The sequence below is a fragment of the Saccopteryx leptura genome, chromosome 1 (genome assembly GCF_036850995.1).
Source record: "Saccopteryx leptura isolate mSacLep1 chromosome 1, mSacLep1_pri_phased_curated, whole genome shotgun sequence".
Lineage (NCBI taxonomy): Eukaryota > Metazoa > Chordata > Mammalia > Chiroptera > Emballonuridae > Saccopteryx > Saccopteryx leptura.
In genome coordinates this window covers 314,698,777-314,725,114 of record NC_089503.1, presented here as the reverse complement: position 1 = coordinate 314,725,114, position 26,338 = coordinate 314,698,777, and the positions used below count along the sequence as shown (strand labels likewise).

Sequence of the window (26,338 nt, the reverse complement as noted above, 5' to 3'; positions counted from 1 at the left end):
CCCCCACCTCTCTCTCTCATGCACGTGCTTAAAAAAAATCTGTTTGGTTCTGTCAATTAAGAATATATAACTATTAATAGTGTGTAAAAACAGTTCTCAGCCTAGCCAGCAGCTGAAGATTACAAGTTCTGAGAAAATTCATCAAATTTAAACCACATGGGGATTTCTGTGTAGAAATGTGATGCCAGTTCCTCCTTTCTTCCTTACTGTTCCTGTTTTAGGGTGGACACTCAGTTGTGCTGTATAGCCCTCTGAATCCTGGGTGGTCCCACTGACACTGGCCTGTGCCCCCTCTGACCCCATTTTCTCACACACCCCCTCCACTCTTCCCTACGGAGTCTTCTTTCTGGGATGCCCTGCACCCCTCTACACCTGCCTGATTCCCATTGGCTCCTCACGATTCAGCTTGGTGTCCCCTGGCTGGGAAGCTTCCTATGCTTGACATCCCACTCCAGGCTTTCTCAGCACCTTGGTGACAAACTACCCCTGAGGACTACCTAGAGGGGTCATTTGTGGGGTTCAGAGATACATCTTTTTTCTGCCCACTCCTTGGAGGCAGGATTAAGCCATTTGCAGGTACACTGCTCCCATGTGATACTTCACAGCTCACTGAAACCTAGTGTTGTCACCATGCCTGACCTCCCAGCAGCCATTAACAGGGAGCCCTCAGTGAGAAGCCCTGGGGTTCAGGATGAGTGCCTGTCTCAGTGCATGAGGCCATGGCTACTGACAGTCATGCTGCTTTTTCACTCGTTTTGTAAAATGCGTGTGTTAATTGCTGTTGACTGTTCCTTTAAACCTTGGGATTTGTATGTGCAGCACTTGTACCACAGGTGACATTCTGCGTCACCAACACTAGATATAATTTCCGTGATGTGGCTGTGCTCAGGAAACATGGGCTTTACATTGACTGGGGCTTGTTTCACAGTGAGGCTCTGAGAATGAGTTCAAGCTTGGGTTTTGGGTCCTGGTGAGGACTTCCCCCCAGCGTGGCTGTGAGGCTCAGATCTAAGAAGAGGAGGAAATCACTTCATAGCCATGAAGGTCACTGCAAATGCACAACACTCACAATCCCTTGGCTTTAATGTACTCAAGTTCTCCCATAATCTCTTGCCAGTAGGATTCTCTTTTAGAACATTTTAAGCTCAGAGAACTCTAAGAGTTTGTTTAATCCCATACTCTCATTTTCAAGTAAAGGTGGCAGGATGCTGAAAAGATGACCATGATCTCACAGTTTGGGACCAGTCTTCCAACTTTTGATCCTGAGAGGCCTTTGTAAGAGTAAAAAATTGGCCTCGGGCCCTGGCCAGTTGGCTCAGCGGTAGAGCGTCGGCCTGGCGTGCGGGGGACCCGGGTTCGTTTCCCAGCCAGGGCACGTGGGAGAGGCGCCCATTTGCTTCTCCACCCCCCCCCCCCTCCTTCCTCTCTGTCTCTCTCTTCCCCTCTCGCAGCCAAGGCTCCACTGGAGCAGGGATGGCCTGGGCGCTGGGGATGGCTCCTTGGCCTCTGCCCCAGGCACTAGAGTGGCTCTGGTCGCGGCAGAGCAACACCCTGGAGGGGCGGAGCATCGCCCCCTGGTGGGCGTGCCGGGTGGATCCCGGTTGGGCGCATGCAGGAGTCTGTCTGACTGTCTCTCCCCGTTTCCAGCTTCAGAAAAATACAAAAAAAAAAAAAAAAAAAAAAAAAAAATTGGCCTCGCCTGTCATGGTGCAGTGGATAAAGTGTAGACCTGGGAAACTAAGGTTGCTGGTTCGAAAGCTCAGGCTTGCCTGGTTCAGATACATATGAGAAACAACTGCTATGAGTTGATGCTTCCTGCTCCACCCTCCTTTCTCTCTCTCAAATCAATAAAAATCTTTTAAAAAAAGTAAAAAATGACTCTGAATCATTAAAAATTAAAGTTTGTTTGATGTGGCTTTACTAATTTTGTTTGTTTTTGTTTGGGGTGTATGAATGTTTGTGTTTTTCTTTAAAAATTGACATTCCCGGCCCTGGCCGGTTGGCTCAGTGGTAAAGTGTCGGCCTGGTGTGCAGAAGTCCCGAGTTCAATTCCCAGCCAGGGCACACAGGAGAAGCGCCCATCTGCTTCTCCACCCCCTCCCTCTCCTTCCTCTCTGTCTCTCTCTTCCCCTCCCGCAGCCAAAGCTCCATTGGAGCAAAGTTGGCCCGGGCGCTGAGGATGGCTCTGTGGCCTCTGCCTCAGGTGCTGGAATGGCTCTGGTTGCAACAGAGCGACGCCCTAGATGGGCAGAGCATCACCCCCTGGTGGGCATGCCGGGTGGATCCTGGTTGGGCGTATGTGGGAGTCTGTCTGACTGCCTCCCTGTTTCCAACTTCAGAAAAATACACACACAAAAAAAAATTGACATTCCCAGAAGGGTATACCCAGTGATTCTCTAAACCAGAGCAACTAACTGCCACCATTCTTATCTCGGGGGGGGGGGGGGTTAATTGTGTTTAAACAATCACACCATCCCTGGAAGTTTAAAGGACATTGGTCCTCTGGAATACCCATTGATGGATAACTAGTGTCAATGTGGGATCAAATGGATTGAGTCTGAATACTCTGAAAACTTACACATTACGGAATTTTTATTTAAAAATTAATAAATGTTTATTCCCTTGAAGTTTCTTGATCCTGGCCGGTTGGCTTAGTGGTAGAGCATTGGCCTGGCGTGTGGATATCCTGGGTTTGATTTCCGGTCAGGGCACACAGGAAAAGCGCCCATCTGCTCCCCTCCCTTATTTCTCTCTCTCATCCTTTCTCTCTCTCTCTCTTGCTCTCTTGCTCTCTCTCTCTCTCCCCTTCCCACAGCCATGGCTCAACTGGAGCTTGTTGGCCCTGGGCCCTGAGAATGCCTTGGTGGCCTCCATCTCAGGTGAAGAGCTTAGTTGCTGAGCAACGGAGCAATGCCCCCGTTGGGCAGAGCATCGCCCTCTAACGGGCTTGCCTGGTGAATCCCAGTCGGGTGCCTGTGGGAGTCTGTCACCAAATAAAAAATAAAAAAAAAAAGGAAAAGAAAAAATAAGTTTCTTAAAAACAAAAAAATAGCCAACTTGATTTCTACCAAGGGAGAAATTAGAACCTATGGTGAGGCTCACTTGTCTCCAGTAAAGCTGAAGTCTCCTTTCCATGGGACCTCATTCTCTTCTTTTCCCCTTTCCATTCATTTCTTATTCATGTGCAGTATTGCCGGTGCTATTTCACCTCATGAAATATTCTGAGATTTATCGTATGAAACTAATAGGACCCTTAAAGGCACCAACATTTTTCTGCCTATGTGTTTGGGATCACTATTTCTCTCACGCTTCTCGGGATGTATTTCCGTCCTTTCTCATGGGTGTGTAATGTGCCCCTTAAATATGGATTGAGGAATCCTGCTTTTTTTTTTTCTTAAGGGGAGGAGCAGGAAGCATCAACTCCCATATGTGCCTTGACCTGGCAAGCCCAAGGTTTCGAACCAGCAACATCAGTGTTCCAGGTCGACGCTTTATCCCACTGTGCCACCACAGGTCAGGCGAGGAATCCTGCTTTTTAAATTTTATCTGAGAGGTTCATAAACTATCTTTAGAATTCATGAGTCTTAGAGCTCCTGATAAAGTAACAGGACAGAAAACGGGAAGTTGTATAAGCCATGACATGGCTGTGACTGTGAAAGACCCCTGAGGTGTCAGAACTTGAGGGCCTGGTGAAGTAGTGATGTTTGCAGCCATTAGGGGGACAGGAAGATGGACAAAGGGAGAAATGCTTATGCAGTTGGAAAAAGCAGACCGCAGGATGGCTTGTTTGCTGTGACTACAGTGAAGACAGCCTGGAGATGACAGAGGAAAGGTTAAGTAACGAGGACGCAGGTTGTGGAACAGAGTCTGGCATGAGGTTTGACAGCCCTGTGTGACCCAAAAGAGTTGACATTTAGACTTGAAACTGTCACTGGTTGAAAGAGGAAAACTGAGGAAGCCAGTTTTACACCTAAATGGGCACTCATCTGCTTCAGAACTAATACTGAGCTGAACCAAAGTGTCACCGTGTTTGATACTGTTGAACAGCTTCTCTGGGCTAGTCTATTTAGAAAAATTTGTTTTTCTTTAACCTTCCCCAACATGATTTTTTTCCCCTGCAGGAAGAAGTGGATTGCTCTGTAGTGTTGACTAAAACAAAATAAGATGTGCTTCCCCCTTCTCTTTTTTCTTTCTAACTGTGGTGTGGAGTCTGAGCCATGTTTATTTTCAGTGAGATGGCTGTGTCCTAAAAGAGTTCCTAAAATCCCCTTCTCTCACCAGCTCCTTCCCCTTTTCTCACCAGATCCTCCTCCAGTTTACAGCAGGTAGTCCTGTGCCACAGAGGATCACTGAAACTGGTAGTATTGGCAGATGTCTCCACGGCAACCCAAGCTCTTTCTGCCCAGAGATGCTGATGATTTTTTTCAATCTCTGGAAGTGCTTGAGTGTGTTGGGTCCACACTGCCCACTCTGGTGGGTACTGCTGGAGGACCCTCTCTAGCCCACTGTGGGCCTCTGTGTGCTTCCCTGAGGGGGGCAGCCGTTAAAACTGAACACCGAGCACCCAAAACTAATACAAAATATTAAATGTAAACTGTAATTGAAAAAAAAAGTAATTAGGGAACACATCATAAAAAAAACCCCAACAACAAAAACAAGCACTTCGGTTTTTTTTGTTTGTCTTTTTTACAGAGACAGAGAGAGAGAGAGAGAGAGAGAGAGAGAGAGTCAGAGAGAGGGATATATAGGGACAGACAGACAGGAACGGAGAGAGACGAGAAGCATCAATCATCAGTTTTTTTTGTTGTGGCGTCTTAGTTGTTCATTGATTGCTTTCTCACATGTGCCTTGACTGCGGGCCTTTAGCAGACCAAGTAACCCCTTGCTCAAGTCAGCGACCTTGGGTCCAAGCTGGTGAGCTTTGCTCAAACCAGATGAGCCCACGCTTAAGCTGGCAACTTCGGGGTCTCGAACCTGGGTTCTCCATATCCCAGTCCGACACTCTATCCACTGTGTCACTGCCTGGTCTGGCTAAACGAGCACTTTGAACTGACTAGTGGTGCACAATGGATAGAACATCAGCTTGGGATACTAAGGTCCCAGGTTCGAAACCCTGAGGTTGCTGGCTTGAGCACAGGATCATCAACATGATCCCAAGGTCACTTCCTTGAGTAAGGTGTCACTGGCTTGGCTTGAGCCCCCTGTCAAGGCACACATGAGAAGCAATCAATGAACAACTAAAGTCACTCAACTATGAATTGATTTTCTCATCTGTTTCTCTCTCTCAGAAAGAAAAAAACCCTGAGCACTTCGCATTGCATAAGCTGTTTGTCATTGTTGATATGTTGTTGATATGAGTCACCTAACTTGCTGATCTCTCTCTTTTCCTTTGAGGAATGTTCACTTTTCCAGATGAAATCACTGGAAGCAGAATAGGCTGTGCCAGGTATTTGAGCTATTCCAAAAAAGTGTGCCTGCTTTGCTAATGTTGCAAAGCAGTGTATTACCTCAGGCCTTACTCTCTAAGCACCCTACATGTGGGAGGTGGCTCAAGGGCTGGAGAGAAGCAGTAGACCCATCCATTCTCTCAGGCCACTGACAAGAACAGCCCGAGCTGAGACTGGAGGCAGAGAGGACCCAGGAGCAGGTGGGCCCCAGTGGTTGTCAGGCCATGGGGCTGAGTGACAGAGGGTCTTCCTGTGTGGCTGGTGGTAGACAGCTGGAGACTGAGCCACACATCCCCCATTATGGTTTCTGAGCACATTTGTGGTTTAATATGTGCAGTAAAAAGTATTCTAACCACTAGAGTTAAAATATCTTGACATAAGTACTTCAATTATTTTTCATCTGTGGATCCTCAGTCTGTATTAATCAAAATTACCCAGACTCTTCAGGTCAACTTTTCTTCTCCTGAACTCATCCAGGTTTTTACTGAGGGACTGCTACTTGTCAGACCCTGGAGGCAGGGATTGTACCAGTAAACTCAGCAGACAAAAATCCCTGCCCTCCCAGAGTATATGTTCTAGTGAGGAAGGCAGTCAGTGAACACAATTAAGTAAATGTTGGAAGGAAATAAGTGCTTAGGAGAGAAAGAAAAAGCAGAGAAGGGTCTGAGAGTGCCGAGAGGGGATGAGTTGGAGAAGACCTACCTGTGGCCTTGGCTGATACAGGCCTGACTGATCACAGGAAGCCCACCTCCTGCTGTCGGCTCCCTGCAGGAGGGCCATTACAAGGAGCAGAAGAGCAAGTGTGGCTGTGCCTGGCAGGGCCACCATCAGCAGAGGTCTCGTGTGGGGCAGTGAGGAGTGGCAGCCAGGCTGAGGGTGAAGAGAAGGGAACCAGGCAGGGGTGAGCAGGGCAGGGTGCACTCCGCAAGCACTCTAGAGCTATTGCTCTGCTTAAGTGGGGAGATGTGAGCCGATTTAAGGTTTCAAAGGGTCACTGTGTTGAGAAGGGACTAAAGGGATGAGGAAGCTGGGACAGCTCTCGGGAGATGACTGCAGTCACGCAGGGGAGAGGCAGTGGTGGATCAGTGCAGCTCTGGCTGGCTGTCCTTGAAGGGCATGTGGGCAGATGTCCTCTCTTGGAGCTGTGGTACAGTCACGCAGTGCAGAGGGACCCTCCGTTCATTTCAGCATAGGACATTAATGAAACAAAATGGGGTACCCTTATTAACTAGTTTTTGCATTGTAAAAATATTACATGAATTTTCAAATAGTTGAGGAAGTTATGAGGTGAAATGCCGAAGTCCCTTTCCCACCCCACCCCACCCCCAGCACTCCCTAGAGCAAGTCTGACACAGCCTACTTGGGCTTTTTCGTGCATTGGCAGGCTTTTATGGGTTCTCAGGTGTTTTAATGCCAGTGGGATCAGGATGTATGTGTTGTGCTACAACCCTCTATTTTCACCTGATAAGTGGAAATATTTCTGTACATAGCCCTCCCACCCCTTCTCCAGCTGCTGTGCTCCTCTCCACAGTGGATCGGTACTTTTCATTCTTGATGGGCATTGAGGTGGTTTTTGATGTTTTTGTTCTGCTGCTGCCATGAATACCTACATTTGACTCTTGAGTAAATTTATCTCTAGGATAAAGTTTTAGAAGAAATAGTTGAGTCAAAGGCTATAGGTGTTTTGTTAAATCTGTCACACATGGAGAGGCCTGTAACAACACCCAAGGGCAAGTATGAAATGAGGATGTGTACATGTGCTTGGTTTTCAACAGCGGATCTTACAAGCACCCGAGGGTTGGATTTTTTCCTTCAGCAGCACAGATAAGAGTCTTGGTTACCATGCAGCTATCCATGATGCCAGGTCATTTCTGCCTGGAACCTTCAGTATTGCCTCAGTTCAGGCCCAGCACTCCTCTGGGACCTTTGTGGTCACCCGCTCTCTGATGTCCTTCTTGCCATCCACCTGGGGTCTGCAAACTGCTCCCTCCTGTTCTTCTACCACTGTGTGTCAATCTGCCTACTAGGTTGTCAGCCCCAGGCAGGTGGGGACCATGTCCGTCTTGTTAGTGACTTAGAAGAGTGCCCAGCACATAGTAGGTATTTAGAATGAATGGATAAATATGTCCTTACTTAAAGAATGATCCTCCCCTCACTCTGGGCCAAACAGTGACTTAGAAGAAATTCCAGTCATTTCCCAATTATGAAGAATTTCCCACTCTAAAATACAGTAATATTATAACTATGTATGATACCAGGTAGGTACTAAATTTATCGAGGATTGCTTTTTAAGTTATATAAATATCTAACCATTATGTTGTGTGCCTGAAAATAACATAAAATTGAATATCATCTGTAAATGAAAAAAAAAAACCTTTTTAACTTATTAAAAATAAATAAAAGTAATGGTGCAGGGTAAAGAAAGAATTTTCCACCCTGGATAATGAATTTGAAGAAACAAACCTTAGGTGGGGCATGTGCTTACTCCGAAGGCTGCAAGGCAAACCAGAACTGAGCCAGCATTGTGTGTGGAGCGCCTGTGAGGACACTTATTCTGAGCTGCCTTCTGCCGTGACAGAGGACTAGGGAACGCTTTCTCCCCAGACTGACTCTCAGAAGATGCAAGCAATATGGTGCCTTCAGAATGTCCTTGCTTTATAGTTAAAGTCTTTTGGTCTAATGACCTGTTCTGTTTTTTCCTTTTCTAGAACAAATTAAGGAGGAGCTAGATGTACTTATGTAATTTGTACCTTTTGTTTACCTGATACCAATTATCAGGCCCAGGGGGGGAGGAAGGAGGCTATGCCGCTCCCAACCTGGGCCAAGGGCACCTCAGCAACCTCCGTTAACCTCTGGCACTCAGTGAGCCATTTTAGGTGTGGCTCTGACTCACCAGTGTTTATATACGTCAGTGGCAGAAGTCATTGGAATTTAGAGAGCTGGAACCATGTCTCCTACCTCAGTCATTCCTGGGTTCCTGGATTCTTGATGGGTGCCTCTTCAAATGCGTATTCAGCAAACATCAAAGGAGGGCCTGCTAAGTGCCAGCATACATGTGGAGGACCACGAATGTTTTCCAGGAGTGAGGGAGGAAGAGGTGATAATTTATACACCCTAATGCTTGTGATTGTCTTGCTCCCAAGTGGTAAGCTTGCTGTTTCTGCACTACTGATGGGCAGACAGGGTTCCAGGCAGAAGCATGTTGTCCCTATCCCTTGAGCAACTGGAATTTAAGGTCTCCAAGAGAGACCAGCATGTGCAGGAAAAGTCTCCAACAGTAACATTCACTATGTGTAGCATTTGTTCAGTTAATGGAACTCATTCAGCATTATATTTGAGTATTGGGGTTCAGTTTTTTTAGGAAGAAACAACCAGTCAACTACTGGGAGGCAGGCAGTCTGAAATATACTAAAGAAGTGCCAGACTCTGTCCCTGTCCTCAGAAAGAGCAGTTACTGACTCACTTGTTGTCACTTCACATTTTCCCAAAGTTCTTTCACATTGGTTACCACCCCTAAGTCACTTCCTACTCGAGAAGTAAGGAGTGCCAGGGATGACCTTGCTTTGTAGAGGAGGACAGGGCTCTCAGGACAGATGACTCAGTCCACAGAGGTAGAGCTGAGGTTGTTTTCCACTCATTGCCACACTGTCTTCCCAGGGACTGCACCTTCCTGTGGAGAAGCACCTAGTTAATTATTAAGTACACATTTATGATTTTGGCTTTGATAACTACATCTCAGGAACACTCAGTACCATTTGGCATTATGGTCCAGCCTGTTCCACAGCATGTCCACAGCCTTGCTGGTGGTTAGGCTTAACTCAGACCCTAGCAGAGTAAAGGAAGCAGAACCAGGCAATTTTCTCAGCCTGATCTCCTTTTGAAGGAGTGGGCCTGAAGATTCTCTTGTTGCCCTCAGAAGTGTTAGTTTCCCCAATTTTAGCTCAGTGTGTGGTAAAACCAGATTCACATTTGTATATGAAAAAAAAATTCTGGGTATTGTTCCCTGACAGGCCTAGGACCTATGGGGATGTTCAGGCAGTGATATTAATAAGACAGCCCTGAAGAATCAAGCCCTTTCTCTGAGGGAGCAGCCTCCTAGTCAGGCAGAGCTCCCAAATCTGGGACTTACTTGGGACTGGGCGTGCAGTGTCCTGCTGGAGCTGGGCGGCATGGAGCCAGATGGTCTGGGTAGAATCATGGCCTAGCATTTACAAGCTGTGGGGCCCTTGGTTTGAATCATTGCCCTCGGTTGCCTCCTGGTAAAATTGGGGACAATAATACATAATACATTTTTTACAGGATTTTTGAGGAACAAAAGTAATATATTTAAAGCTCATCTAGACCACCTATTGGTGCTAAGAAGTGCTTGGGACATGGGGGCTGCTTTGATGTTGGTTTATTCCCACCCTGAACTTCCAGGTGGGGCAGCAGAACTGCATGTGGTTTGTTGGGCGGATAAAATGTATTATGCTCACTTTGTTAAAGATGGTGCTGCCCACGTGGAGGCCGTTGCCCAGATGATATTAATGTGTGTCTCTGTGGGCTATGGGCAGGCAGGATCCTTGTAGCCTGGGGCTTGGTTTTAGGATTAAGCCTTTCCCACCCGTTTTGATGTGGGTGGTACAATCCCATCATGCCCCAGATAAGTGACTTTGTATTAGAAACTTCTCTATTTTGTATATTGGATTAAAGGTTATGAATCTACACTATAAAATGGGGGCAGAACAGGAGCTTGCTCTCTTGGTTCCTGAGATTAATATTAGAGGAGAGCAGAGAAAGGCCACGTGGAGGAGGCCAGAAGAAGCAGCCAAGATGGCGGAGTGTTGAGTGAGAAGCCAGTTTGTGCAGAGTTTCTGCAGGGAGAAGGAAGGAGATGAGGAACAAAGGTGAATAAGTCTGGTGAGCTAGAAACCTTTGATTCTAGGAAACTTGGATAAATCAGTAGCTTTGTGAGCACTGAATGTGAGTGGGTTTTGGAGCCCCGTGTGTGTTTTTACTCGCCCGCCGGGTGCAAGCTAGGATTAAGGATGATGGCCCACCAGTTTTTGGCTCCATTGTTTCTTTACCAACTGTCTGAATCCAGTGTGAACCTGCATGGGCCAGGCGGCTGTGATAGTGGCCATGGCTTCTGGCTTTACATGGTTGAAGCCGGCATTCTTAATTTGACACAAACAAGGCCAACTTTGGCCAAGAACCTTCTTTGGGAGTGTCATTCTATCGTTAGGGAGTTGTTGAATACCTATGTGGTACCATTAGGCAGGCAGCTCTTGTAGTTCCTTCTTTGGTGGCCTTGGTTTCCCTGTGGGGTTGAGCATGGCTCCTGGGTGTGGCCTGGTCTGCAGCTAGTTCCCACGGGGAGGTGGCAGGGCACACGTGGGTGAGTGTCTCTACACTAGAACAGAGGGCTGGTATTTGGACATCAGGGGTCTTTGATCAAGAAGCTCATTTTCTTTAAGAGTGTAGGCTGTGTCTGTTTCCTGTGCCCTGTTCTTTTACCTTAGAGTTAGTTGTCTGTAGCTCTAGGTCTCCGAGTCCTATGTATCCAATTCACTCTACCCCATACTTTATGGAGGGATTGAGTGATGTCTGAAAACAAGCTGTGAGGGAGGAAGAGAGAGGAAAGAAAAGAAAAAAGAAAACAAGCTATAAGGGAGGAACATGCATTGTGTTGTCTTTGGGTGATGGGACCATGGATCATCCATCCGTCTTCCTGTCTTTCCTTTCTCTGCCAAACTCTGAGTTCTCTATGGAAAATAGGGTTTTTTTGTCTTTCTAGTTTACAGATATATTAAAAAAAAGAAAAAGCATGCCCAATTTGGTATATTAAGACCCCTTAACATTGGATCTTGCCATTTTTCCTGCTTTGTGTAAATACCGGTATATAGTACAGGCATCCTGAGGCTTCATTCTGGTAATTGTCAGCATTTCCACTTCACATCAATTCATTTTACTTTGTGTACAGTATTAAAAGGGCAAAGAGGAAGTCCCGGGTTCAATTCCCAGTTAGAGCATGCAGGAGACGTGCCCATCTGCTTCTCCACCCCTCCCCCTCTCCTTTCTTTCTCTCTCTTCCCCTCCCACAGACAAGGCTCCATGGGAGCAAAGTTGGCCCGGGTGCTGAGGATGGCTTCGTGGCCTCCACCTCAGGCACTAGAATGGCTCCAACTGCAGGGGAGCAACTTCCCAGATGGGCAGAGCATCACCCCCTGGTGGCCATGCCGGGTGGATCCCAGTTGGGCACATACGGGAGTCTGACTGCCTCCCCTTTGTATTCCCTCCCCTTCTAACTTCGGAAAAATAAAAAAAAATAAAAAAAAGGGCAAAGAATATTTTTTCTGTTTATATTTGACAAATTTCATATTTGAGCCTTTCCTGATTCCTACTGATCTTGTTCAGTTTAGTTGTTTTTCGGTTTTGTTTAAAGGAATTTGAGGTTGGTCACCTGTGGTCTATCTGTATTCCCATCACTACCTCAGTTCTGGAAACTTAGCTCTTAAATGAATCAAGCTCACCAAGTGTAGCTGATAATGACACTTCTTTCTCTCTTTTCAATTTTGTTGACACAAGACCATTGTGTCACTGGGTCACATGGTGTTTTATGGGCTCTTTCCTTCCAGTCCCTTCCTGACCATTTCTGAGCCCAATGATGGCTGTTGTGACTCAAAAGGTCTTGTGGATCCAGTAATAGGGGTTGATTGTTGTGTCATTGAGTCACAGATGCCAGTCAAAGCCTGCCCGTAAGTGAACAAATCTAACTCTTCATATGGAGAGAACTTTTTTGTTTGAACCTGAAGGCTGACAGCTGTTCTGTTACTTTTATAAAATCACCAACCATGGATTTCCAGGGACAGATGAGATTTCCTGGTCTCCCTTGAACCCATCTTGACCCCCTCCCTCCCCTTACAGATAGGAAGCCTCTCTCCTATGCACCTAAGCAGAGCTCATCTCCCTGTGGGTCTCTTTCAAGCTTTTCCCATGCCTTTTTCATGAAAGGACTCATTCTTACTGTCTTGATATTTTAACAGCATTTTACTCATTATACCTATAAACTTTTTTTTAAGTGAGAGAGAGAGAGAGAGAGTGAAAGAGACAGAGGAACAGATAGGGAAAGACAGGAAGAGAGAGATGAGAAGCATCAATTCTTTGTTACATCACCTTAGTTCATTGATTGCTTTCTCATATGTGCCTTGATTGGGGGACTACAGCTGAGCCAGTGACCCCTTGCTCAAGCCAGCAATCTAGGGCTCAAGCCAGCAACATTGGGCTTTAAGCCAGAGACCATGGAGTCATGCCTATGATCCCACGCTCAAGTGAGCGACCCTGTGCTCAAGCTGATGAGCCAGCACTCAAGCCAGCAACCTCAGGGTTTTGAATCTGGATCCTCTATGTCCCAGGCCGATGCTCGATCCACTGTGCCACTGCCTGATCAGGCTGCCTATAAACTTCTTTAGTTATCTTCAATGTAGTATAATATCAAAAATTTGAATTTTAGAACCACAGAACCTGGTTTTGATTCTTGATCTCACCATTTATAACCTTAAGCAAGTTTTATGTGATCTTCAGTTTCTCATCTGTGAAAGAAAATAAAAATACCCACCTCAGCCTGGCCTGTGGTGGTGCAGTGGATAGAGAATCAACCTGGAACGTTGAGATTGCCAGTTTGAAACCCTGGGCTTACCCGGTCAAGGAACATATGATAGGCAATCAGTGAACAACTAAAGTAAAGCAACTATGAGTTGATACTTCTCGCTCTCCCACCCCTCTCTCTCCTTTCTCTATAAAGTCGATAAAATCTTATCATTTTTTTTCTTTTTCAAGTTAGAGGAGAGAGAGATAGACTCCTGTATATTCCTTAACAGAGATCCACCCGGCAAACCCCGTCTGGGTTCGATGCTCTGCCCTTATGGGGCCATGCACACAATTGAGCTATTTTTATAGCACCTGAGGTGGAGGTTCCATGGAGCCATCCTCAGTGCCCGGGGACGATGTACTTGAACCAGTCGAGCCATGGCTGTGGGAGAGAAGGAGACAGAGAGAAGGGGGAGAGGGAGGAGTGGAGAAGCAGATGGTTGTTTCTTCTGTGTGTCCTGACTGGGAGTTGAACCTGGAACATCCACGTGCCGGGCCAGTGTTCTACCACTGAGCCAACTGGCCAGGGCCAATAAATTAAATCTTTTAAAAAAAGAAACCACCTCATAGGACTGTTATGAAAAATAAATGAGATTGTGGAATATAGTTAAAATTGTGCTTAAGGGAGCCTGACAGGGTGGTGGCGCAGTTGATAGAGCATCGGACTGGGATGCAGAGGACCCAGGTTCGAGACCCCGAGGTCACCAGCTTGAGTGTGGGCTCATCTGGTTTGAGCAAAAAGCCCATCAGCTTGAACCCAAGGTCACTGGCTCAAGCAAGGGGTTACTCAGTCTGCTGAAGGCCCGCGGTCAAGGCATATATGAGAAAGCAATCAATGAACAACTAAGGTGTTGCAAGGCGCAACAAAAAACTAATGATTTGATGCTTCTCATCTCTCTCCGTTCCTGTCTGTCTGTCCCTGTCTGTCCCTCTCTCTGACTCACTGTCTTTGTAAAAAATAAATAAATAAGTAAATAAATAAATAAAAATTAAAAAAAATTGTGCTTAAGGGAAATTCATAGTTTTAAGTGCATATATTAAAAAAAGAAGAAAGGCTATAAATTAATAAACTAAGCTTTCATTTCCAGAAGTGATAAAAAGGACAAATTGAAGCCAAAGATCGTAGAAAGAAGGAATTAAAAAAGGAAGAAATCAAGGAGAAAGAAAAACATATATTTGATACATAGCTAAAATAAATGAACAAGCAAACAAAACTAAAAGTTGATTCTTTGAAAAAGAATAAAAATTAGGGTACCTCTGATGAGACTGATCAAGAGAAATGGCACAAAAACCTAATGTCAGGAATGGAAACGAGGACATTATTGTAGATCCTTCATCCTTTAAGAGTCTCAGAGAGGACAGTATAAACAATTTTATGCCGATAAGTTTGAAAAAAATGAACTGGATTCCATAGACAGCTACAACTTTGAAAAATCAACAACATAGAAAAAGGAAATACACAAATCTACTTTTTAAAACATTTTTTATTGAATTTATTGGGGTGACATTGGTTAATAAAATTATATAGATGAAATAAAATTATATAGGTTTCAGGTGGTATTCTTCTATACTTTTAACTGGACCCTGATTAAAACTGTTTAAAGAAAATTCCGGGAAGACAAGATGGCGCTGGAGTAGGCGGACACACCAACATCCACCTCCCAGAACCAAAGTGGATTACAAACTAATTTAAGAACTATCATCTGGAAAAACCAACTTTGGACTAAACTAAGAGGACTCTTCAACCAAGGAACACTGAAGAAGCCACACCGAGACTGCTTAGTGTATCCCAAGATTCTCTTAACCAAGCCACAGTCGCAGAGCTCCAGGGAAAAGCAACCTGGTCTCATCTCTCCAGGCAGAGGAGAACAGAAGCTCCATCTCCACACATGCTGCAGATGGCTTTTCCAGTCTACCTGAATCATTACCAGCTAGAAGCAGCGGTCATTGGGACTTGGACGTGAGCTGCAAAGTATAGAATTGTGACAACAATTCCAGTGCCCTGCGGACTTTTCCTGGATGTGGACTTTTCTTGAACTCCTGCTCCTTGGGACAGTTCATAACAGACTGAACTGGGGTTGGGTTGCATTTTTCAGGGATTTGGCATGGTGATGGGGCCAACTTGGACTTGATGAACACGTTAAGGACACTACTCTTTTATGGATTCTTGCTGTATTGGCCAAGAGTTTGCTTAAAGGCTTTAATCACTGTAAAAAAAAAAAATAGAAGACTGGATAAAGATTATGTGGCACATATACACCATGGTATACTATTCAGACATAAGAAATGATGACATTGGATCACTTACAACAAAATGGTGGGATCTTGATAACATTATATGGAGTGAAATAAGTAAATCAGAAAAAAACAACTGCAGGATTCCACACATTGGTGGGACATAAAAATGAGACTAAGTGACATGGACAAGAGTGTGGTGGTTACGAGGGGCAGGGGGAGGGAAGGAGGGGCACAAAGAAAACTAGATAGAAGGTGACGGAGGACAATCTGACTTTGGGTGATGAGTATGCAACATAATTGAATGACAAGATAACCTGGACATGTTTTCTTTGAATATATGTACCCTGATTTATTGATGTCACCCCATTAAAATAAATATTTATTAAAAAAAAAAAGAAAAGAAAACTCCAAGCCCAAAAGAAAGAAAAGAAAAGAAAAATAAATAAATAAAATAATGGCAAAAACATAGTAAAAACAAAGTAGCAACATAGTCATTTGTTAGGAAAAAAGAAAAAGAAAACTCCAGGCCCAGATGACTTCACTGACAAATTCTGCCAAATGTTTAAGGGGAAGTAAAGCTGATCTTACACAAATACCCATTTGCGATAAAAGCTGTTAGTAGAATTGTAGTAGAAGAAAACTTTCTTAGCCTGAAAAGTAATATTTTTAAAAATGCTATAGCAAACATCATACTAATGGTGAAAGTTGGAAGCTTTGTCTTTGAAACCAAAAGGGGTCTCAACATTTTATTACAAGTCCTCTCCAGTGCAGTAAAGCAGGGAAAAGAAATAAAAGCCATGAGAATTGTAGAGGAAGAAATATGTGTAGAATACCCAAATGAATTTATAGGGTATTTATAGCTCAAAAAAATTTGAGCTCAGTGCTGAGGTGGTTATGGTCAGTGGTTACAAGCATGGCTGATGCCAACCTTCTAATTAAGTTATTAGAAATATGTGCAAAAAGGGGGAAATAAGTAGTAAAGGCAAAGTTGTTGAATACATGGTGAATATACAAAAATTAGTTGCTCTGTATATTAGCTATAAACAGTTAAAGTGCAGAACTTAAAAAAGATACAATTTAATATCAAAAATAATTATATACTGAGTATTACCCTAACCTGAGGTATGCAAGGACTCTATGCAGAAGATTCTCACTGTTTGGTCACTGTTGAGAAAAATTTAAAGAAGACCTGAATAAATGGAGTATATTTCATGGTTTAGGAGATTTAGTATTATAAAGGTACATATCTGTTCTCTCAGAGTGATCTGAGGATTCAGTGAAATGTTGGTTAAAATCCCAGCAGGGCTGGTTGGCTGGTGGAACTGAAAAGCATCTTTAAGGTGTATATGGAAAAACAAAGGGCCAAGCACACAGCCAAGCCACTCCTGAAGAACAAAGTGGGGCCTTCCTCTACTTGATACCAAGAACTCCTTTTTTTTTTTACTTTTTCTTCTAGATACCAAGAATTCTTAGAAGAGTGTAGCAATTGAGACAATGTAGTATTGTCACGAGGACAGACAGAGAATAGAACAGAGAGCCCAGATAAAGATCCACACGTCTGTGGACAAAGCTGGCAATGCAGGCTGGGAGGGAAAGGAAGCGCTTTTCAACAGACGGTGCTGGAACAGTTGGATAGCCACGTAGAAAAAAGTGAAACTTGGCTCATCTGTTATTAAGACAAAAATCATTTTTGTGTATGAAAGGTAAAGACTAACCAAAGCAAAGTGAAACCACTTAGAGTAGAGGATAATGAAAGTGAATGACTGTCTTATGACCTGAGTGTAAGAAAAGACTTCTTAATCAGGCAATAAAAAGCACTAAGTATAGTAGAGAATATCATTAAATTAGACTACATTAAAATTAAGAATTATCATCAACCAATGAGTGCATAAATAAGTAGAAAAACAAATCGATTTTTTCCCTCCTTTCCTCTCTAAAATTAAGAAATAAAATTTTTGTTTTTTATTTTAAGAATATGCCACCTGAGCCTGACCAGGCGCCAGTGCAGTGGCTAGAATGTTGGCCTGGGATGCTAAGGACCCAGGTTTGAAACCCCAAGGTCCCAGCTTGAGTGTGGGGTCATCCGGCTTGAGTGTGAACTCACCAGCTTGAGTGGGAGTTGCCGGCTTGAGCATGGGATCATAGAAAAATGACCCTATGGTCACTGGCTTGAGCAAGGGGTCATTTGCTCTGCTGGAGCACCCCCAACCCCGGTCCGGGCACATATGAGAAAGCAATCAATGAACAACTAAGGTGCGGCAACTGAGTTAGTTGATGCTTCTTATCTCTCTCTTCCTGTCTGTCCCTGTCTCTCTCTCTCTCTCTCTCTCTCTCTCTCTCTAAAAAAAAAAACAAAACAAAAAAAAAAACTGTCACCTGACCTGTGTTGGCACAGTGAATAGGGCGTCAACCCAGAACAGTGAGGTTACCAGTTTGAAACTCAGGGCTTGCCTGGTCAAGGCATGCACGAAAAACAGTCAATGAATTAAAGTGAAGCAACTGTGAATTGATGCTTTTCACTCTTTTCTCTCTCTTTCTTTCTGAAAAAAAAAGAAAAAAAAGAAATATAAGAATATCAATGTAACAAAGGACACTAAGAAATGAGAAGGTAGGGTACAGAGCAGCAGGTATAATTTATGCGCGACAGTGAGGGAATCAATGAACCTTGCTGTGTGGCTGCGCTCAGAGCAGCAGACTGTTGGTGAGGACTGGACTTTATCTGTGGGGGGGTGAATGCACAGCATTGTGGTTTGTTTTTCACATTTTATGTTCTGAAAAATTTGAGCTCAGTGCTGAAGTGGTTATGGTCAGTGGTTACGAGCATGGCTGATGCCAACCTGCCTTTAGTAAGATATCAGTGCCACCACTTGGGCAAGCTCCTTACCCTTCCTGTACCTCAGTTTCCCTTGCTGTAATAAGGAGCATGATGCAGTAGTCCCTTCATAGGTTAGTTATTAGGATTGATCCCAGTTTGCAGCCCACAACAGGGGCTCCCTTGATGGGAACTCCATCATGAACCAAGTACCCTTTTAGATTGCCAGCACTCAGCCCAGCGTCTGGCATGTGAGGGAGGCTCCCACAGTGATGGATGATGCTTGGCCTCATTGCCGATTGTGGAGGGCTGGTGGTGGTGTCAGAGTGGTGGGGGAAGTCGGTAAAAGTGCTTATCCTGCCTGACCAGGCGGTGGCACAGTGGATAGAGCGTCGGACTGGGATGCTGAAGAATCAGGTTCGAGACCTCGAGGTCGCCAGCTTGAGCGCGGGCTCATCTGGTTTGAGCAAAAGCTCACCAGCTTGGACCCAAGGTCACTGGCTTGAGCAAGGGGTTACTCGGTGTGCTGAAGGCCTGCGGTCAAGGCATGTATGAGAAAGCAATCAATGAACAACTAAAGTGTCACAACGAAAAACTGATGATTGATGCTTCTCATCTCTCTCTGTTCCCATCTGTCTGTCCCTATCTATCCCTCTCTGTGTCTCTGTAAAAAAAAAAGACTTCCTTGGCTCATCTCTAATCTTCATATGGTCCTATGAGGGAAATATGCTAGTCTTTATTTTATGGAGAGGCCAACTCAAAAGAAGTGCTGCTGCTTCCACTTAACTGGTGATACTTGATTTCAGAGGAGCGGATGAGACTACTGCTGGGCAGTACAAGAATGGACTGTTGGGTGTATTAGTCAGTGATGGGGAGAAGGAGAAGGGTCTTACCAGAGAGGGTGGGGAGAGACAGGATTTCCAAGGTTGGTGCAGGTCACTGGGGGGATGGGACAGGTGGGCAGGGCCCCAGGGCAGGGAAGAGGGGGCCTCCAGAGTTGTAGGGTGAGAACTAATGTTGCCTGGGCAACCATTTTATTGATGGAAATAGAAATTGTAAATCGGGATGACTTTTACCTTGGGAATTAAAAAATCACAGTGCTATGTTGTTCTTATAGGTTGCCTACAGATTTGGAATACCTGCAGTTCACCTAAATTTAAGAATCCTCTGTTGCTCCCTCACCCTTCGGAGAGATGTCGGTCACTTACGATGATTCCGTTGGAGTAGAAGTGTCCAGCGACAGCTTCTGGGAGGTAATGCCCACACTTTCTTCTCCATGATACGGAGACCAGGCTGGTGCTTGCCAGGACTTTTATTCTTTTGGTGGTGGGGGTAGGTGTGGTGAGTTGAACTACAGTACTCTGAAACCAGTCAGGTATTTGTGGTCAGATCTGGCAACAGGTATGGCTAAGCTGTCAGTGAAAGTGGTGAACTTACCTTGCTAGAAAAGTCCAATGGCTAAAGAGTTTAGAGGTGTTTCAGAGGTCTTGTTAGTTTGTTCATTCTCTGGTCTTCCTTTTCATGTTGAGCTATGTTTGACTTGGAGTGACATACGCTCATCACTGGGCTTAGCCTGAAAGGCAGTTTTGGTGTGTGTTTTGTGTAGAAAAATGGATGGCGATGATATGACATCATGCTGGACAGTGCAGGCAAAATGCCAGAGGGCTAAACAAACTGCCCTGAAGCTAGTAGGAGCATCTTCCTGTCTGTGCCCATGAGGAACACCCTTCCTAATTGGATTATTTTGTGGATTTTGGTAGTTGCTCTTCCTGAGCCCCACTTTCCCTGCCTACTGGTAAAGGAAAGTCCGTTTTGATTAAATTTTGTTCTCATAGCAAAACCCCTCTCTTTCCCCTTTCCCAGCAGCTGTGGGCTTAGTGAAAAGAGCACTAGCTTTGCAGTTGGAAAGATCTAGGTTCTGATCCCAGCTGTGCCCTCACTAGCTGTGTCACTTTGAGCAAGTTACTTGCCTTATCTGAGACTTAGGCTTTTCATCTGTAAAGAGGGGATGAAACTGGCTTTTGAGGAGGCTGCTAGGATGAAGTAGGATGCCAGCGTTGGCTTCCATGTGGGTGCTGTCCTGGCACAGCTGGCTCTCACAATGCAGGAGATGAGGATGATGCCTTGGAGCACATGGGAGACAAGCACAAAGGAGTTTTACAAACTTAGACTAATTAGGTGTACAATTGTCTCTGATATCAAATGCCACCTGATATCGTAGACTAAGGGACAAGTGATCACATGGGGCCAAGTGTAGTAAAGGAGCTCAAAATTCTACTAACACTTTTCTTTCTTATGCATTGGGGACAAGGTCATTATTGACTTTGAGCTGAATACTTCATTAAAAGTATATGTTGATTGAGCACCTACTGAGGGCTAGGCCTTGTGAAGCTCCAACAAGATATGTGATAGTCTGGGTCTCTACCCTTAAGGAGCTGGCTTCCATGGAATCAAGCAAATTGACAAGTACATAGGGTGCAAGTGCCTCTGTCCCTGCCCTTCAGCTGACAGCAGTCTTCCTGGTGGGTATCTGGGCCGGAGCTCAGATTTCAGTAGTCAGAGAGGCACATTGTCCAAGGGAGTATTTCATAGAAGACAGCAAGAGTAACAGGCAGCCACTGGGTCTGGGCGTGTCCCAGCCATGGGCAGCTCCCGGCTTTCTCAGGCGCACTCTCTATGGCAGAGCTGGTTGGTGGTAAAGCTGAGTGAAGCAGTGTTAGAACTGGTAGTCACAAGATGCAGCTTGGGAGTGCCTCTGGGACAGCGCTAGAACTCAGGCCCGCCCCTGTGCCCTGTGCATACATCTGTGCTCACAGGCAGGCTGGCTGCACTTGCTGGCCCCCAGGAGGCTGCGGTCTTGCCAGCTTTGCAGAAGCACTCAGAAGCCAGTGGCGGCTGTGTAGAGGCTTCCTAGGGGCTCCTGGGAGGCTGGCCTTGAGAAATATAGGTCCTTGTTCTTCTCAGCACTGAACCAAATCATAGACAGACTCCTTTAGAGGTGTGAGGGAACTTTCATTTTATAATGGTAGCGACACTGTATCTGGTATTACTCAACGCCTGCCTTGGGCTAGGTAGGGATGCAGCGAGCATGGCACACATGGAAGGCCTTGTGGTTGATAGACCAGCGTGGGCAATGGAGCTGGTTCACACACATGCTTTGGAGCTAGGTGGCCTGTCACTTACATGTATGTGGCTTTGGGCAAGTTACTAATTTGTCTTTGCCTCGGTTTCCCAATCTGTAAAATGAGTTGATGATGGTACCCACGCCTAGCTTGTGTGAGGGGTAAGGGGATAAGTGCAGGTAAAGTGGGGCTGTCCCTCTGCTGTGGACATGCAGGTCTCAGCACAGGCATGACATACTTGTTCCTGCAGGCTGCATTTGGCAGCGTCATTGCAATTACCCGATTGATGGCAGAAACCACTCTGGAAAAATGAAGTAGCTAAATATAGTGCTATTACAGAAGTCTTCATCTGCCTGGTTAAAAAAAAAGGAGGCAGAAGTTGCCAGTATATGTTGTCAGCATATGTTAAATCAAGTAGCTTTAACAAGCCAGTGATTTAAGCTCTTAGCTCCCTGCTAAATTCTTAGCTGTGATACTGTCAGTAGACAAAAACATCTGCTTCTGGCCTGACCAGGCGGTGGCGCAGTGGATAGAGCATTGGCCTGGGACATGGAGGACCCAGGTTCAAAATTCCAAGGTCAACAGCTTGAGCGCAGGCTCATCTGGTTTGAGCAAGGCTCACCAGCTTGAGCCCAAGGTCGCTGGCTTGAGCAAGGGGTCACCCAGTCTGCTATAGCCCCCCGGTCAAGGCACATATGGGAAAGCAATCAATGAACAATTAAGGAGCCACAATGAAGAATTGATGCTTCTCATCTCTCTCCCTTCCTGTCTGTCTCTATCTATCCCTCTCTCTGACTCTCTCTCAAAAAAAAAGAACATCTGCTTCTGCCTGTGAAGGCAAATGGGTTATTTTCTAGTCAGGCCTTGCTCATCCTGTGATGGGGTTGCAGAATTACTCATCAGCTTATAAAAAACAGCAGTGCCATCATCTCCCTCTTCTGTGGTGGATACTCACTGATCAGAGGGGTGACTGCTTAGGCCACATGGCCCTGCTGGGCTCCAAGGGCCTTAGCTACTGCTGCCAGCTGTGCATCTCTCTGCGCTTCCTGCAAGTTCCCTCTCATAGAAGGTGACTTCTCAATGGTGTGACCCGCAGCGGTGCACAAATCTAAAGAAAGCCATGTGGTCTCAAGGTGGGAAAGTCTTTTGTGCTTCGTTTTACTTTTTTCCACTAAAAGGTACTAACTGGAGTGGGCCATCCTAGAACCATCTTCTGCATGGTGGCTGTGTGCCTGCCCAGAAGGGACATGGCCCTGTTCTCTAGGAGCCCTTGACTTTGACATTTGTAGGTAAGCTCCTTGAGGGAGGAGACAGATGCTGGCATTGTAAGGTGCTGAAGGATTTGCTAGCTGCACAGGGGAAATGGGGCTTCCCTGGGCATGGGGGCAGGAAGGGTGGCATGGAAGATGAGCATGGATGATACTTATAAGCCTTCAGATGTCTGCTAAACAAATGAGTGAACAAGTATTGAGCTGTAGGTAGAGAGAAGACCCACAGGGACAGAACATCAAATAGCAGTATTTAGTGGGTCTCTGGAGGGGGCACTTTCTGTGTCATATAACACTACATAGTAAGAGATATAGGGAAAAGAGGAGGGGCATCTGATCCCCACAATGCAGGTACTTCTCATGTAGCTGGGAAGAGAAAGGCCAGTGATCTGTGTGGAGTATGAGGGCCCTGGTGCCAAGCCACAGCTCTGCCTCTCAGTTCTCTGAACATGCGTTCAGAGAAAGGGACTGGTGTCTCCGAAACAGGCATAGTGTGTTGGAAGGGCTGGACTTTGAGTTGGGAGCAGGGCAAAAGGATGGCATTCCAAGCTGGAGCAAAGTCTAGAGCCTGGAATGAGCATGTCATTGCAAAGCGCTGAGGACCTTGGCCTCTTAGGAGCCAAGGGCCTGTTTTAGAGGCTGCAGAATTGAGTAAGTTGGGGCCGAATGGAGGATGGTTCCCCAAGTGCCGATTCCTTCAGCAAGTTGGAGCCTGGTACAATCTGCCTGTGGCTTTCCGGTGGGGTGGAGGGTTCGGTTGCTTCTGACAAGTCTTCTGGCTCCTCGTGGGCCCTCCTGCAGTGACTTCTGCTTCCGGCCCTGCTTCTGGGTCTTCTCTTTGTTCTGCGTCACCTTCAGAGTAAAACCACGCTCTTTAACATGACTAAGACACTAGCGTGTGTTGGAGACTGTGGACTGCCTGGGTCTTCCTGAGAAGCTCTATCCTGAACTGTAGCCAAGCTGAGGCGTGCCCCACCCCATCCCGTCCCAGGATCCTGTTCACAAAGAGTATGGGGACCAAGGGTGGTGGTCTTTCCTCCACTCCAACTTCCATTCTTTGTCAGGGAGCTCCTCCTTGATGCAGTCTTCCCTGACCCCTCCTGGCAGGTATATGCAGCCTTCCTTCATGCCCATCCAGCTTGTAGTTCTGGGTTGTGAACTCCCTGAGGAGAAGGATGGGATTCTTACCTGGCTGTCTGGGACTTAGCATGGTTCCTGACACACCGAGTGCTTCTTGATTGAATGCATGAGTGAATCAGAGAAAGGGTGAGGTCCAGTGCTGGGTGATGACATGCCTGCTCAGAAGAAGCTTACAAACAGGTATTTGGAATTAAAGTATGCACACAAATAACCACAATATTGAGCAAAACATTCAGTAAACATTTATAACACACCTGCTCTATGTCAGTCCCTGTTCTAGGCCTTGGCAATATAGCATGAATAAAACAAACATACAATTATTGATCGACTTACGACCTATGCAACTTACGACCATTCGACTTTATGACCACAATCGCTAGCCATGACTGCTCCGCATCTGGCAGCGCAAGCATTGCCCAGCTGGGCGTACGACAGTGCGGACTGGCTTCCGGCAGCACTACCATCTCCGCGTGCACCATTTCAACTGTTATCCCAGACTCGGTAGAGCAGTTTGTGTTTTGTGTCTTGGATATTTTTCATCAAACCCCTCCCAAGATGTCTACCAAGAGGAAATTGTCTTTGCAAATATTAAACCAGTTGTACTGGTAATGCAGTGTTTTACTTAAACCTGACGAATGTAAAAATAAAAAACAAAATGGTGTAGAGATGATACAAATGTCATAAAATGAACAAAGAAAATTATAACAATAATAAAAGAAAATTATGATAAAATATGACTTAAAGATTTTTATAACATCATTTCACAGTACTGTACATATAGCCTACTCAACTTATGACCAAATCATGTTAATGACCAGTCGGTCAAACCAATCGTGGTCGTAAGTCGAGCACTAGCTGTAGTGACTTAAATGGTCCAGATCAAATGCTGGGAGGCTGCAAAAGAGACTTCTCCATCCTGTGTGGGCTACCTGCCAGAGCTGCCAGAGGTGCTCTGGGACTTTGTTGTATCCCATGCATAGGTGTATATGCTCTGATAAGCCATTGAGCTATATGCACATAAACTATATGCTTACAGTCTGAGTACGTTTCTGCAGAAATGTTAACCTACAACAAAAAGTTTAGAAATAAGGAACAGTGATAATGGCTAGCATTTATTGCACTCGCTCTGGGCCAGATCTCTGCTCTCAGGTGGCAGAGCAGGGTTAGGCCCAGATACCTGCTCTAGAACTGCTCTCCGACCTCTGCTCCCAGCCTCCTGGGAGCTCAGCAGAGAAGAGGAGCATGCCTTTGCAATGCCTGCCACTCACCTAAATGCCTCTGCCTCGGTGCGAAGAAATAGATTCCCGTTTGGGTGCAGACCCTGGCGCCACCGTTTACTAGTGTGCTGCTGAGAGCTCAGAGGAATGAAATAACCTCCTCGCTTTCCTAGGCGGTAACATGGTATTGCCAGCTTGCACTTTCCAGGATGCTTGTTTGGGTTACAGATGACATCCTCAAGTCCGGGGGCCCAGTGACTCCTGACCCCAGGTGGTCTCACATTGTCACCTCTTCACTTACTTCGTCTGTCAGCCACACTCACGAACGTTGTACATGTGGAGACAGGTGAAAGTAGATGAATCAGGTGGCCTTTCATCCTGTTGGTGCAGGCTTGTTCCTTCCTTCCACGTGCCAGTGTTCTAAATGCCAGATGACAAGCCGTTCTGTTTTTTCCCGGAGAGAATTGAACACTCAAGGCTTTTTCTTTTTTTTTTCTTTTTTCTTTTATTTATTCAGTTTTAAAGAGGAGAGAGAGACAGAGAGGGAGAAGGGGGGAGGAGCTGGAAGCATCAACTCCCATATGTGCCTTGACCAGGCAAGCCCAGGGTTTCGAACCAGTGACCTCAGCATTTCCAGGTCGACACTTTATCCACTGCGCCACCACAGGTCAGGCCCACTCAAGGCTTTTTGATGTCAAGCTTATCCTCTGAAGAGAAATTTTAATTTTCTTATTTGATTTCAGCAATGTCCAAGAAACTTGTATAAGCTGAATAAGAGAAAACATTTTCCTTTTCTGCTCAGTAATATAGAATTACAGTTTTAGAACTGGAGGGGTCTTGTGTGCTCAGTTAGACTGTGGTGGCTTATCTCCATTGAGACGTTTGTACACAAATGTTCAGGGTGGGGCTGGCGCTGAGAGAGCCAGATCCGGAAAAGGGGTGAAGGAGCCATGGTTGTGTGTGTGTGTGTGTGTGTGTGTGTGTGTGTGTGTGTGTGTGTTGGGGATGGGGAAAAGGGTAACAGTCATGAGGATCCTGATGCAGGGGACTGGGGCAGACAGGATACTGTGGAAGCAGCAAGCAGGGAGGGGGTGGGCGCGAAATGTGGGGAGTGCTGCCTGGAGAGTTCAGTTCTCTCCAGGAAAAAACAACGGCTCTTCATCTGACATGTAGAACAATGGCATGTGGAAGGGATGAAAATTGCTGTTCTCACTTTTCCAACCTGGTGATTTCTTCACTATGTCATTTGGCCTTGTACCCCAATTTCAGACACCTTTCTAACTGTCCCTACCTCATTTCACTGTTAGAGTTTCTGCTACAGGCTGCTGGTCTTCAGACTCAGGGAGATGATCTCAATATTCAGGTTGGTTGCAGCTCTTAATGCAGTGAGATACCACTCACCCAGCACTCATCTGAGTGTGAGGGACTGTATACTCTTGCTATTACCTGGGCACTTGGGTGAAGG

General features: G+C 45.7%; 1 protein-coding gene across 8 annotated transcripts in view; it reads left to right on the top strand.

Annotated features, from left to right (window-relative positions):
- The window catches only part of PACSIN2 (protein kinase C and casein kinase substrate in neurons 2), a 162,556-nt gene that overhangs the window by 97,850 nt on the left and 38,368 nt on the right, over window positions 1-26,338 (top strand). For all 8 annotated transcript variants that reach the window (XM_066358595.1, XM_066358590.1, XM_066358593.1 and 5 more), the window contains one exon: window positions 19,244-19,379. In XM_066358595.1, the coding sequence (XP_066214692.1) occupies window positions 19,320-19,379 (60 nt within the window). In that variant the 5' untranslated portion in view covers window positions 19,244-19,319. The remainder of the gene's footprint in view (window positions 1-19,243; window positions 19,380-26,338) is intronic.